The sequence below is a fragment of the Hydra vulgaris genome, chromosome 07 (genome assembly GCF_038396675.1).
Source record: "Hydra vulgaris chromosome 07, alternate assembly HydraT2T_AEP".
NCBI lineage: Eukaryota > Metazoa > Cnidaria > Hydrozoa > Anthoathecata > Hydridae > Hydra > Hydra vulgaris.
This window is the reverse complement of record NC_088926.1, coordinates 9,035,001-9,050,715: the sequence shown is the minus strand read 5'-3', so window position 1 is coordinate 9,050,715 and position 15,715 is coordinate 9,035,001. Positions and strand designations below refer to the sequence as shown.

The 15,715-nt window shown below is 24.6% G+C and overlaps 1 protein-coding gene across 3 annotated transcripts in view; it reads right to left on the bottom strand.

Annotated features, from left to right (window-relative positions):
• Positions 1-15,715, bottom strand: part of LOC100206710 (FYVE, RhoGEF and PH domain-containing protein 2) — a 63,430-nt gene that overhangs the window by 29,040 nt on the left and 18,675 nt on the right. For all 3 annotated transcript variants that reach the window (XM_065800973.1, XM_065800975.1, XM_065800974.1), the window contains exons 4-10: positions 14,121-14,151; positions 13,842-13,990; positions 6,890-6,944; positions 6,474-6,575; positions 1,551-1,638; positions 1,415-1,465; positions 1,250-1,308 (exon numbers count right to left, since the gene is read on the bottom strand). In XM_065800973.1, the coding sequence (XP_065657045.1) occupies positions 1,250-1,308; positions 1,415-1,465; positions 1,551-1,638; positions 6,474-6,575; positions 6,890-6,944; positions 13,842-13,990; positions 14,121-14,151 (535 nt within the window). The remainder of the gene's footprint in view (positions 1-1,249; positions 1,309-1,414; positions 1,466-1,550; positions 1,639-6,473; positions 6,576-6,889; positions 6,945-13,841; positions 13,991-14,120; positions 14,152-15,715) is intronic.

Here is a 15,715-nt window from a genome sequence, read left to right as displayed (position 1 = left end):
TGTACTGAAATAATAAAAAACTGAATAAATTTTATAAGCATGTTTGATATATCTAATAATTCGTTAACTAGAATAAAAGTTATTTTAAAATAAATCTCCTTTATAACTTAATAAAAGATTATTTGAATAAAAAAATTATTTTAAAATAAAACTCCCTTATTTGACATATAGCTCTTAAATTAGACATTCTTCAATAAATAAAGATACGAACATCAACGTTTATGAAAAAAACGATTTGTTGCGCCCTGTAGTTAAAAAAAGTAAAAAATGTATACTATTTTAAGTGAGTTTTAAAATAAAAGTCTGGTTCTAATTTGGGTACAAGTATTTGTTTACCAGTTCTGATTCCAGGAAAAAGTTTACACAATTTAAAATTGTATGGTTTCATATTTCATATCAGTATTGGCCTTTTCCTATTCATTAGCATTGGTATCGGCATTGGCCACAAATGTGCAATCGGTACATCAATAATTAGTATATACGTAATACTAGTATTAGATATATATGTATTAGTACATAAGCTGCAAATTAAAGTTGGCACAATACTAATATATTGTTTGCTTTAATTTTTAAAATGTCAACCTATTTCCAGACAAAAAGAACAAAAAGCAAAAGGTAATAATGATAATAATAATAATAATAAAAATTTATAAGTAAATTCTACTAAAGTCAATGTATGTACAAATTCAGGTATGAGATCATCAGTAATGTTTCATATTTATATAAATCCAGAGAAGTTTTTATGGATTCCTCAACTGTTTGAATATCGTAACGATTGGAACATTTATGTTCACATAAATGTACATAAACTATGTACAACTATGTGTAAAAGAAAAAAAAAATTATGTCATAAGGATTATGTAAACATATTAAAAATGATAAAAAAATAAAAAGTACGAAACATTGTTAAAAAGAACGCATAAATAAATATATACAACTTATGACACTTATATGACACTACATTGTTTGATGATTTTTTTGATATAAGTATGAAACTTACAAACATAAAAAAAATTTAAAAAAAGTTTAAAATTTCAGAATTTTTGTTAACTAAAAGTTGAAAATTAACCATATTAATATCAATTAAAAAAATATAACTTGTGAGAATTTATTTATTTAAAATTTACAACATTTACATTTAATGATACTCAAACAGATAATAATGCTAAAATAAATGTGATCAGCTTGACACTTGATATATATATACATGTAAAAAAAATTATTTTATCAAAGTTACTAATCAACATACATTATCTCTTAAAGAGCTGTTTGCATTTTCTGCGGCTTTCGAAATAATAATTAGTGATTCTAAAGAAAATTATCATATTGAATCATTATAGACAATTTGCTACACCTTTACATAAAATAGGAATTGTGAGAGTTTATATGCAAATTATTAATACAAAATATGTACCTTCAGCTTCCTTATAGTCTGTAGAATTGATTGGTAATTTCTTTATATAATCTAAAGTAATATTACATATATATATATGCATTACTTGAAAAATTTTCAGTCGCAAAAAAACATGAAACAATCATTTAAGATAAACCTTGTAAAAGCAGTTTATAGCGAGGAATCCTTTGTATTGGCTCCAGCATATGATGCTGAAGACCAAGACTTTCACATTGAGGATGCATCTAAAAACAATTTTTTCAAAAAATAAGCTTTGTATCTAAAAAAAGCTGTTTAAAAGTTTAGCTAAAATTTAAATTTAAGAGAAATAAAGCATTTGACATTAAAAAAACAAAATTTGTAAATAGAAGTTTTATCTTTTAGCTATTCTCGGTGTTAATTCTCAATGCTTTCTTAAGTTGAAAAATCAACCCCAATCTTCTGAGTGTGAGTATAATAAAATTTTGTACTTTAAAAAGTAAAAAACTCATCAAGTTATGTCAAACTTCATCAAATCATTTGATGTTTAGAAGTGATGACTTTACAAAGTTCATATTTCTTGCTGTATGAAGGAGAAGGAAGGGGTGGATATATCTCATATTTAAAGACATCTCCTTACCACCCCCACCACCAGGGTGGTGGTGGTGGAGATATTTTTAAATATGAATAGAAAGCATTCCAGATGATGTAATGGGTTGCATTTCTAAATAGTTGCATTGGTATGGTTTGTTTGGTCTTACTATTTATTAGTAATATCTCAGTTAGACACCAGTGCAAATAGTAATATCTCAGTTAGACACCAGTGCAAATAGTAATATCTCAGTTAGACACCAGTGCAAACGGTAAATATATGACTAAGACATTTTAAAAAAAAGGCAATTTCAGAAAATCAATAATGAATTATTTTATGCATGGAAACTCTAACTTTAAAATTCACAAACAAAAAATGTGAATCATCAAAAAGACTGAGATCAGTTATGTATTGAGACCAGTGTAAAAGAACTATAAGCCAGTGCAGTCTTTGACTCCAAAGAAAATAACAAAGAAACATTCTCAAAATCTGCATTTTATCATATGTTAGTTTTAATTATGTTTTTTGTATAATTCAAATTTTTTTTTGATCAAGTTCTTTTGCCACTTTTTCAAAGCTTTTCTCTGAACACCTTTTAAATTAAAACTTTTTTGAAAAGCTATGGAAAGTTTGCAGCCAAAAGAAGAAGAATTTTTGAACTACAGCAGATTATGCCATCAGGCTCAGTCAGAAATGCAATTTGGTGCAAGGGTGCAACCACACTTTATTCATGACCATACATATAATATTTAGTTGTGACAAATTGGCTGTGGCTTTTTAGATGTTTTGTGAACATTTCAAAAATGCGCAAAAAAAACTTAACTTGACTAACAGGAGACAACTACAAAAAAAAACTTAACTAGAAAAAGAAAAAAATTCTTAAAGGAAAAAAAATCTTAAATAAAACAAAATATACTAAATAAAGAAATAATAATTTCTAAACTTTGCTCTTTTATAATTTTTTTATAAAATTAAGCAACACTCTTTTAAGTAACAACTTACTACTAATGATCGTTTAATAAAAAAACAAACGTTCTTCAGTTTATCAAAGACTATAATACAACTTTTTTTATTTATGTAGATATATTTCATTTCAACAAGATTTTAATAAAAATTTTATTAACCATTTCATGCTATACGTAGTTTGCAAAGTTTTAAATACTTGAAATAATTCTTTTTAGCAAGAAAAATAAAATAAATTATTAAATCATTGAGTTACTATAGACACATTAAATCTTTTCTTTTAGCAGTGTCTTTAAAATGTTTAAAAAACTTCCCCAATGTGCCAGACCCCTGAATCAGTGGTCCATAATGATCAGTATCCAAACTGCAGAGTATGTATACATTTAATAACTATATATTTTCTTAAATCCATCAATTTATTATACTATAATATATATTATAAAATAATATATAAGGGGCATATTACATTCTAAGTGTACATTACATTCTAATAATTATAATTTTATTTTATATTTTTCAAATTAAAAGGAAGTTTTTATTGAAATTATTTGAAAGCAAACTTTGCAAAAAAGTAAAAATAATTTATAAAGAGGAAGCGGAACTGCTTCCCAATACCACTGATGATGTTTAATGAGTTGGTTTTTTAATTTTTAATGTTTATGTTCTGTATGGATTTCTGGCGCGTTGTTGGTTCATTTGTATTTCACTTTATATAAATTTATATTAAAAGCGGTAGTGGTGTTGTGGTAAAGCGCTCGCTTCATAAGTGAGAGGTTCCGAGTTCGATCCCCACCAAGTCCCTGGTAGTACTGCGCTCAACTTGTTTCTCCACGCAGCGGCCTTGTTCGTCAAGGTTTGTGTTTCGGAGTTATAGAGTTGAGAGAGGGTTATAACCACTATTAAGTAGCCTCCTCATTTGTAGTGGCTTTATCGGCCTTGAGAAGGTGAATAACAAAAAAAAAAAAAAATGTATGTTTGTATTTTGTTAAAACCTCTGGTGCAGTGTTTATCTACTAGTTATTCACTATATATATATATATGCATGTTTGTGTTCAGTTACCTGTAAGTTTATTTGATTATCTTATAATATTTTAATACTGAAATTGCTCCTGCTGTTACTCATTCATGTTTGCGTGGAACTCACGGCACTCATTACACTCGTGTTAATGGTGAGAAAGAGTTGCAGTACTTTTTTTATAAGCAAATGTGAACCAAAGTGTATGCAAATATCAAACTTATGTAAACTTTAAATTATGTAATGTTAAAACGAATACAAAGTTTTACAGTTTTACATTTACTTAAAAACTACATTTCCGCAACATCTCCTTAACTTTATTTACAGTGTCTATTTACTGCTTTATAAAGTCTTTTGTTTATTAAATAATGTTAAAACATTTATCGAACAACACGCATAAGTGGTCAAAGTGGTTAGCTTTATTTAAAAACTCATTGGGGCAATATTTCCTTAATTTTAATTTACAGCATTTGCTTTTTTATAAAGTTATTCCATCTTTTATTTATTAAATAGCATTAAAACATTGGTAGCTAAGTGTGCCTTAGTGGCTGAAGTGGTTAACTCACTGTGCTTCGGAAGTACAATGCAAGGGTTCAAATCCTGTCGCTTGCACATTTATTTTACTTTTTTTTAAATCTTTTTCAATTTTTTAAAATACAAAAAAAAATATTTTCAAAGTTCTATTGATGTTATATACATAACATATATATATAGATATTATATACTATAACAAACAAAAGGGAGAGAGTTTATAAAAAAGCCTAAAATTTCTATCAAGATTAAAACAGCATGTCATGATAGAGATACTTATGATATTATTGTGCTTAGTCTGTGTGTTTAACATGCATTAAAGAGATAAGTTTTTGCCTTATGGATAATACATTTATTTTCTTCAAAATTAATTAACGGGTCGAGAGTTCAAATAAGCTGCAGTTGTTTTGGAAAAAAAAATTTAATGAAAACTTAATAGTAACTTAACAAAGAAAAAAATTAATTAAAGTCTGTACCCAATTTTTTTTTATAGAAGTTTACAATTTTACAATAAGAAGCTCTAAAGTGTTGACTATATAACTTAACTCAAAATAAAGATTTGATAGATTTTTATTTTCAACAACCTAATAAAAATTATTGAAATAAAACAACTATAATGGTCATGGTAAGTTCATTATTCCACATATTTTTAAGTTTCAATTTCCAAATTCCAAATGTTTTTTAAACTTTTTATACCAATTGTACTTATTCAACATATTTCAAGCGAGTATTCTAAATGTTATTTAGAATACCCACTTCAGACATTACTATCGGAACTGCTGATAAATAGCAGTTTGCACAACAACTACGGACGCTTTTAAAATTTTTTAAAGTTAATTATATTATAAATAACTTTTTATGCAAAACTTTAAGAGGTAGACAAAATATATATTTTTTCTACCGCTTACTATAAAATATTGAAATAAGAAATAGAAATGGTTGGTGTAGAATAGACTTATCAAGATCTGTATTTTATGGATCTGGACAGCTAGTTAGTTTTATTAATTTTAATGACTAATAATAAAATTTCATTAAAAACCACAACTGTTATTGAAAGTATTGTTTTATAAATCGTATAAATTGTTTTTAAAGATTTACATTTAACATAAAAAATGCATACTTTTTAAATAATAAAAAATTAATCTATATTTATTTACTTAACTTAATATAATTTTTAATAAAACTTTCTTATAAAGTAAAAGTAAGTTGTTGCTTTGTTTAAACATAAGTTGTTGCTTTGCAAAGTAAGTTGTTGCTTAGTTTAAACATAAGTTGTTGCTTTGCAACATAAGTCATTGCTTTGTTTAAACATAAGTTGTTGCTTTGTAACGTAAGTAGTTGCTTAGTTTAAACATAAGTCGTTGCTTTGTTTATAAACGTTTTGCTAATATAAAAATATTTGATTAAAAAAGATTAATGTTACTAAGCGTGTTGAAACTTTTAGACATACATCAAAACATACATAAACTTGAATGTTCTCAAAACATCTAAAAAAACGTGGTCTAGTTGTTTTAACTAAATATAATATGCGTGGTCAGGATTTAAGTGGGATTACACCTGCTTCTCGACCTATCTTGTACCATAGATAAATATAGTTCCATTTAATACCCCAGTTGCATGTCACCATGCAAAATATAAACTCTATGAATCAATTAACAGTATTAAAATAGTTTTTTAGCAAGCAGTTCTTTAACTGCAAGAGACATTATAAAATAACTGACACTCTTTGCAAACCTAATTTATATGATATATTAGCATGAAGGCAATAAAATTATTGACATAAAAATAGTACAACACTAAGTGAAACTTAAATATTAACCAATCAGCATTACATAAAGCAGAAACAGTTATGGGTACGAACAAAAAATTTGGGGTCTGGAGACTAAACTTCTATTTATAGACCTTTAAATTATATGGAGGTGAATTCTTAAAAGTGGTTAGTTGCAAAAAAAATTCTCAATAATAAATAACTACAATAAATTAAAATACTTTCTATTTACCTGAATAAGCTCAACAGCAGTTGCAAACTTTGGAGACTTTTTGAGCCAGTAATTTAATGTTGATACAGAATTATCAAAGTTCTTAACAAAATCTGTGTATAACTGTATAAACAAAAAAATGAAATATTATATAATATAAAAAGTTTTATAAATTTATGATAAAATAAAAAAAAGTCAACTAATTTGATACGATCTTAAAATGCAAACCAAGGAACTGTTTACTAAAAAAAAATTTACATTAAAAATTCTTTTAAGTATAAATAATTTCATTCAAAAAAAGAAAAAATTCAAAATTCAAAAAAAGAAAAAGCTTAAAAAAACATGAAATTTTTATATAAATATCTAAATAAATTTCAATATTTTAACAATATAAATCTACAAATTAAAAAAATGGTATTGATGAACACCAGACTTACCACTAAGCAATGACCTAGTGTTTTAAAAATATCCCCAATCTTTGGGTTAGTTGTCCTAAAATTGTTTAACATCAAATTAAATATACTAAATTATTAATTAAAATAAATTAATCATAAAGTAATTAATCATTATCCAATTTAAATATTAATTGAAAACTTCAAATTTGTAAGTCTAATTTAAATTTATTCTAACTTTAATTGATGGCATTTCGAAAAGATTTAGGAAAATATAAATCACTAAATAGTTAATACATATAAAAAAAAAAAAGCCCAAATACTCAGTTAATAAATGAATTGATAACTACTATATATATATAGTAAATATATATATAGTATATACTATATATAAATATATAAATAAATATATATATATATAGTAAATATATATATAGTATATACTATATATAAATATATAAATATATATATATATATATATATATATATATATATATATATATATATATATATATATATATATATATATATATATATATATATATACACTATATATATATTAGGGTGGGTCAAAAAGTATAAAGTTTTAGCTGCACAAATCAAACATACTAAAATATGAGCTCCTCCATTTCCTGAATAAGATAGTATAAAAATTTTTAAATAAGAAATATTTTTAGTGGTCCCAACTGACTCTTGAATATTTAATGGGCCCCTAATATTATCTTACAAAAAGTGTTTCAAAAGTATGTCAACCTGGTACTCAAAAAAAGCAAAACTTTATAAAATTTTATAAAACAGTTGTTATTTTTTATAAAATTTTTATTTAAAAAAATTTATAAAAAAAACCTTGAAAAACTTACCTTTTTTCAAAATTGTTAAAAACAATCAATTTTATACAATAAAATCTAAAATAGTTATATTTATAAAATAACAACTTTTTTTGAAAATTTTATAAAATTTTGCTTTTTTGTAGCAGCACTCCGTTGTGAGTCAGGCGATAAGATAGTCGATGTAGCAACACTTGTGCATGATTTACAGTAAAAATAAATAAAAATAAAAACATTTTACTAAAAAAAAAAAAATTAAAACATTTTATTAAAAAAAACAAAAACAAACATTGTTTATATTATTAAAAACATTTAAAATGTTTAAAAAACATTCTGGTCAATTAGATTTGCGTTTTTGCGGTTTTTTTAAAAAGCAATTAATTTGTAGTTAAACTAATGATTTTAACTTTCTGACAACACGCAAATGTTGGACAAAAGTCAAAAGTAATTAAAAGTGACGTATTTGTTGGCATAAGAATCATTTTTTTCATTCTGTACTCCCAAATGCAACAATCTATATATATATATATATATATATATATATATATATATATATATATATATATATATATATATATATATATATATATATATATATATATATATTGAAAGGGTTGTATAAACATTTTTTGATGTGTATATAGCCCTGTTGTGATGCGTTGAAAAAAGTTTCAGTGCCGTGATTTTAAATAATTTATACTTTTAAGTTTGACTTAAAGGCAAAATTAAAATATTATGCAGAATTTTTAATAAACAAAACTGTACTATTTTTATAAACTTGTAATGGCATTAATCAATAAAAATTTAGTAGAGTAATAAAGTATAAATAAATATAGCAACCAGTCTTTGGTTGCCTATTCCAAATTAAATAATTCCAGTATCGAAAAACCTTAACTGAGAACTTTGATAATGTTATAAAGTGCATTTTTTTTAACATAACTGATATGATTTTATAATCATTTATCTTTTCTTTTTTAGTCAATTGATTGCGCTATTTTATTTGATGTTTTATAACATTAGATTTTTTGTTATAACCGTCACAACAACAAAAACCAGTAAAAACACTTATAAAATTTCCAGTAAAAACTATGAAACTCAGCATATAATAATATCAATATGTGTTAAAAACACACAACAAATGATTTCTTTTTTTAACATGCCATTCGCTGTATTAAGTCTGACAAAGTTGTTTTTATTTAGAAGTTATAAAAAGTAAACAATACGATTGTCACGCTACATAGAGTCAAATTTTGAAAAAAGTTTCAGACTTTAATACTATAACTTTTGCATACTAAATTATATGATAGTATATCACATTTCTGGAAAGTTTTAAGTCATTTCCATTTTTGGTTCATTTTTCATAGCTTAAAGAGTGTCAAATGTTATGATTGTCACTCTCGCAGAGTTGTCCATATATATAATATAATACAATAATAATAATAATAATATAATATATATACAGTGAGAACAGAACTTAATTGTGCAAAGTAATTTTTTAATAAAATTAACAACTTTGAATAAAATACTGTATCATGCAGTAATTATAAAGAGCTATTTTTTTTCTCCAATTATTCATATGGTAAAAAACCTTCGAAAAAATTGTTAAATTTGTCTTTATGCTTTTGAATTACCTGGTTGAGAACTTGAAACAAAGAGACGGGGATAAAACCCTTGCACACAAAATAATTGTACAAGAAAAACTTTATAGGTTAAAGCTAAGAAAAAGTACCAGTTTATTAAAATAATTAAGAAACAGCTTCAAGTTTTTGTATTTTATTAACATACTTTAATATTGAGTTGGTCCTCCTTTTTCTTTAACTACATCTAAAAAGCGTTTTGGCATTGATTCTACCAGACATTTGATTTGACTATTGTCAATGTTGGACCATGATTTAACAATAGCTTTCTTCAAATCTTCTTTTTTGTAAATTCTCTATTACCTATTTTTTTATCTAATAAAGTCCATAAATGCTCTATTGGATTCAAATCTGGGCTCTGTGAAGGCCATTCTAAAACGTTTATGCCATTTTCATCAAAAAAGGTTTTAGTTTTTTTAGAAGTTTGTTTTGGATCATTGTCTTGTTGAAACAAAAAATTGTTTGCCAATCAAAGTCTTTTAGCAGGAGATCTTAAATTTCGTTTCAATATATTGTTATATAAATCAATATTCATAGTTTCCTCAATAAATTCTAGTTTACCAACACCATTCCATGCCATACAAACCCATAACATTACACTTCCACCACCATGTTTAACTGTTCCTCTCGTGCAACTCAAACTAAATGCTTCATCCCTCTTTCACCAAGCTCTCTGTGCACTATCAGATTTTTTTAAATTAAACTTGGAATCATACCAAAGTACTTTTTTCCAAAATGATCCTGGCATTAAATAATACTTTTTTACAAAATTCATTCTTCTCTTGTATGATTTTTTGTTTTGTCATTGTTCTCTTGTATGATTTTGAAAACAGTTTTTTCCGAGCTATACATCCTCTAAACCCTGCTTTATGAATGCAATTTCTAATTGATGTTAGTGAAATTGTGTTTCTTGTTAAGGTTTTTAGATGATTTGCTACATTTTTTGCACTTTCAAACCGATTTTTTCTAATCATTCTTAAAATTTCTCTATCACCACAAGATAAAGAAATTATCTTTAGCTTTCGTCCTCCTCCAGTACGAATTTCAAACATTTCATATTGTTTGTATTTATGTACTCCAACTGTTGTAAATGGTATATTTGTAAGTTCTTCAACTTTTCTATGAGTATTTTCTTGTTTAACCAAGTCTGTAACAAGTTTTTGTTGAGTAGTATTTAAATATTTACCTTTGGGTGCCATAATGTTCAATGAACAGAGTTTTTAATGACTTTTTTTATCAAAAATGTTATTAATTGATGAAAATAATACTCTAGAAATATAAATTCAATAATAAAATTGATATCTTATAAACTAAAAACCCATAAACATTCATAACAAATAATAAAACAGTTTTGTACAATTAATTTTTGTGCCCAAAAATTAATATCTGTGTAAGTAAAAATCAAAAATTGTATAACAAACACATTTTCATATATTTTTACTGATTAAATATAAATAAGCCATAAAAATTTTTTCAAAACTTGGTTCAGTTATTTCAAGTACAAGTTATTTTCATTATTAACCAAGATAAAAGCAAGTTTTAGCAAAATAAAATGCAAAAATTATTTTGTACGATTCTGTTTTCACTGTATGTATATATATATATATATATATATATACATATATATATATATATATATATATATATATATATATATATATATATATATATATATATATATATATATTATATTATATTTTATATATATAAATTATATTTTATATATATATATATATTATATTTTATATATATATAATATATTATGTTTTATATATGTGTGTATATATATATATATATATATATATATATATATATATATATATATATATTATTATATAAATCTATATAAAATTACATAACCTAAATGTCATTGATAAAATCATACTGAAATACATTGATTGGAGGTTTAGGTCTAAGCAGGTGCTATATAGATATAAAAAACACACTAAAGTGCGTATGTATATATATATGTGTGTGTGTGTATATATATACACTTTTGTGTATTTTTTATATCTAGAAAATACCTGTGTGGGCTTCAGTACATCGACTGAGGGTTTGGAATTGTTACATACACACATACATACATACATACATACATACATACATACATACATACATACATACATACATACATACATACATACATAAATACATACATACATCATACATTGACTGAGGGTTTGTAATTGGACTGGTACTACCAAGGACATTATGGCAAAAATGTTATTTTTTCTTCTTTTTAAGAAAAACTGTCTGAATTTAAGTAGGCATTTTAAAACTTAAATTGTGCAAATTATACAGTGCTAACCTAAATCCACAAAAGTGTTTGTGTGTGTGTATATATATATATATATATATATATATATATATATATATATATATATATATACACACACACACAGAATGCTTTTGTCAGAGACTTAATTAGTGGTCATCCATTAAGTAAATCATGCTAAATTTAACTTTTAAATAGAAGTATGATCACTTAGTTATTTGCGCAGAGATTTTTATTCAACATAAGGCACTTTTGAATTTTAATTACTTTAAATCTCTGCATGGAAAGCAATAAAATCCAACTTCTATTTTAAAGTTAAATTTAGTGTGATTTACTTATTAGGTACCCATGAAATGCCACCAAAAAATAAAAAAAATTTTGCAATTAGATTTTTTAGTGTAAATTCAAGCCCTGGTTTGACTAATTGCCTTTATTTCTTTTAGTAACTTTTGATAGTTTTTCAGATTTTCTTTTTTTAATACTCTTTTATTAAAAGATATACTTCATTTAAAGTTTGTAACTAAACCTTGTTGAAAGTTGGATTTGTATGAAGAGTTAAAAAGCAAACTATTGATTACTTTTGTCATTATATCTTGACTTTCCACGATTTCATATAATTGTTGTCATGGTCAAATTGAAATTAAGGAACATGATTGTGGATTTTCTATATAAAATTTTAAAATAATTTTATGATTTTCAGACTCTTTATTCAACATTGCAGAAACTAATCAGATGTAAACAAAACTACGCTCACAAACTGATTTACTTGGCCATAAAGAAGGTGAAGTGTATATACATTGACTAATTTAGTTAGCCATAAGTGTCAACTAAAGGCTCTAAGTTGGGAGGCCATCCACAGTCTATGAAATTTTATTTTAAAGAAAAATCTTATTTAAGTTTTTAAACTTTTCCATCGTTTTTTTCAACTTTTTTAATTCTGATATTAAGGCATACCTAGAATAAAAAAAAAAGAAAGTAAACCAAGCAAATTAATAAAAATCAAACAAAAACTAGAACAAAATTGTTATATACATGTCTACATGTATATATATATATATATATATATATATATATATATATATATATATATATATATATATATATATATATATATATATATATATATATATATATATATATATATATATATATATATATATATATATACATATATATATATATATGTATATATATATATATGTATGTATGTATGTATGTATGTATGTATGTATGTATGTATGTATGTATGTATGTATGTATGTATGTATGTATGTATATATATATATATATATATATATAAATATTTAGTAAAAAAAAATTTCATTTAATATGAGTAAAAGTTCCAAGTAAAAAAAGAAAAACTATTCAAACTAAGATGAGTAAAACATATTTATTAGTTAAATTTTAACAAGTATTTTAAACTTTTCTCTAACACAGAAGGTGTTCTTGCTTCTGTGTTAGAGAAAAACTTTAAATATTTGTTAAAATTTAACTAATAAATATATTTTACTTATCTTAGATTGAATAATTTTTCTTTTGTTACCTGGAACTTTTACTCATATATAAATATATATATATATACAACCCTCAGAATTAGAAAAAATGACGTCGGCAATAATTTGCCGACCTCAATCTTTTTGAGGTCGGCATCAGGTCAACAATAATTATTAGATACAAAGGTGTGACCATAAAACATAGAAAGGAGTTCGGCAATTTTTTGCCGACCTCAAACACATTCAGGTCAGCAGTTAGGTCGGCATTGCCGAATGCCGATCCTAATTACGAGGGTTGTATATATATATATATATATATATATATATATATATATATATATATATACACACATATATATATATATATACACATATATATATTTACATATATATATATATACAAATATATATATATACATATATATATACTAATATATAAATGGCAGCATTAGACAACGTTGTGAAAAAGCAGGAAGTAATGGGGGTTTCAGTAGATACATCAACTATTTTATAGCCTGTTACCGCAAAGGAGTGCTGCTAGATCAACTGAGGGTTTGGCATGGGGTAGCAATCTTTTCTTCCACTATTCTTTGTTTTTTTCTTCTTTTTCTGAAAAATTAAAGCGCATTTTTTTACATAAGGAGCGCAAAAGTGATATTATGAATATATATTATGATTAATGAATATATATATATATATATATATATATATATATATTTATATATATATATATATATATACACAGTAAATATACTAAACTCATACCATTCCTTTAATCTTCTTTCAAGATCTGGTAACAATAAATCAGAGTGAAACTTATAAATGGAGGATAAATTTGAAAAGATATCACCAAGAGCTTTTTCTGGTATCATGTTATTCTCGCGAGATTCTTTAAGAAGTTGATCTTGAAAAATCTTAAGAAGTTAAAAAGTTCTAAGGTTTAAAAATGATTAAGTGTTTTTAATGCTTACTATGCTTAAATATATAAATGAATATATATAGCAGTATATAAAAGTATGTTTTAAAAAAAATAATAGGTCAAACCTTTACTAAAAGATATAATCTTTTGACATACCTGAAATAGTTAAGTTTTAATAAAAAGAGATGAAATGGAAAAAAGAATCAGAAACACAAAAAAAAATATTAAAAAAAAAACTAAATTGTTTAAAACAAACTTTCTAACTTTAAATAACTAATATCAAATAAAATAAAATAATAATTATTTATAAAACAAATTAAAAACAAATTAATACTACAATTAATAACAAATTACAATAAAACCATTATTATTATTGTTATTTATAAAAATCATTATTACATTTTCCATGTAAATTCACCTCCCCAAGGCCGAGAAGGCCACTACAGACGAGGAGGCTACTTAATTGTGGTTATAGTCCTCTCTCAATTCTATATTTCGAAACGTAAACCTTGACGAACAAGGCCGCTGAGCAGAGAAATAAGTTGAGAGCAGTAATACCAGGGGTGTGATAGGGATCGAACTCCAAACCTCTTGCATATGAAGCAAGTGCTCTTCCACTACACTGCTACTGCATAATTCTAAACAATTTTAATTCTAAATGATCCTAATACTAAATAATTAATTTTATTGAATTATTTAGAATTAGGACCATCTGGTTGTATAGGTTATGCAAACAGTCCAATAAGTGATTAGATGAGTGAGAAATTGTTTTTAAAGATTCGAGAAGATATAAAAAAATTAGCCAAATGTTCAAAAAATGATCAAATTTTACTCTTAATGGACAACCATAAAAACCATGAAAAAAATGCATATTAGATGCCATCAATTATTGTTGTTAAAATGGAATAGCAGTTTTGACATTTCCTCCTTACTGCACTTATTGCATGCAACTTTTAGAGGTGGCAGTTAATGGTTCTTTTTAAACAAAAATTGTTTAAACATATATGTGTTAAAACATGTTTACATATATACATAACAGAAAACCAAGTCTCATATGTGTCTAATAAATATAACAATTTTTTTCAGTTTCAACATGTTTCAATTATACAATAATCATTTTCAAGTATAAAACTGTTAAATACAAAAAAATTTTAATATATAGTGAAAACAAACATTAATTTTATTTGTTACTCAAACAAAAGAATACATGAAAGGTGTGAAAACTTACGTCATAGAATACTGGAAAATGTAGATAATTAGTGTAATACATACGTCATAGAGTAATAGAAAATGTAGATTAGAGCTGAAGTGATAGCATGTAATTAAAAACCTGTTTATTAAGATCAGGTTTTTCCCACATAATGTGTAGCGCTTCTTTGACTTTTAAGTGATGCAAAGTTTGGGCGTAGTCTAATACTGAAAAAGAGTCTTTATTGGCTAAATTAAAGCAACTAGTTTTTGAATAAATATGTTAATATGTTTATATGAGAAGATTTTGTAACTTTAAATGTTCCTCAATTCTTTTACTCAAATGTCAAGTGGTTTGACTGACATAACAAGCATTACAGCTTTTACACATAAGTTTATATATGACATTTGAGCAGAGATGTTGAGGAGTTTTATCTTTTGTTGAAAAATATGTATTAATTTAAAGGATGAGAATGCTAATTTAATATCAAGAGTTTTACAATGTTTTTTGCATAAATCATTTATTTTGTTT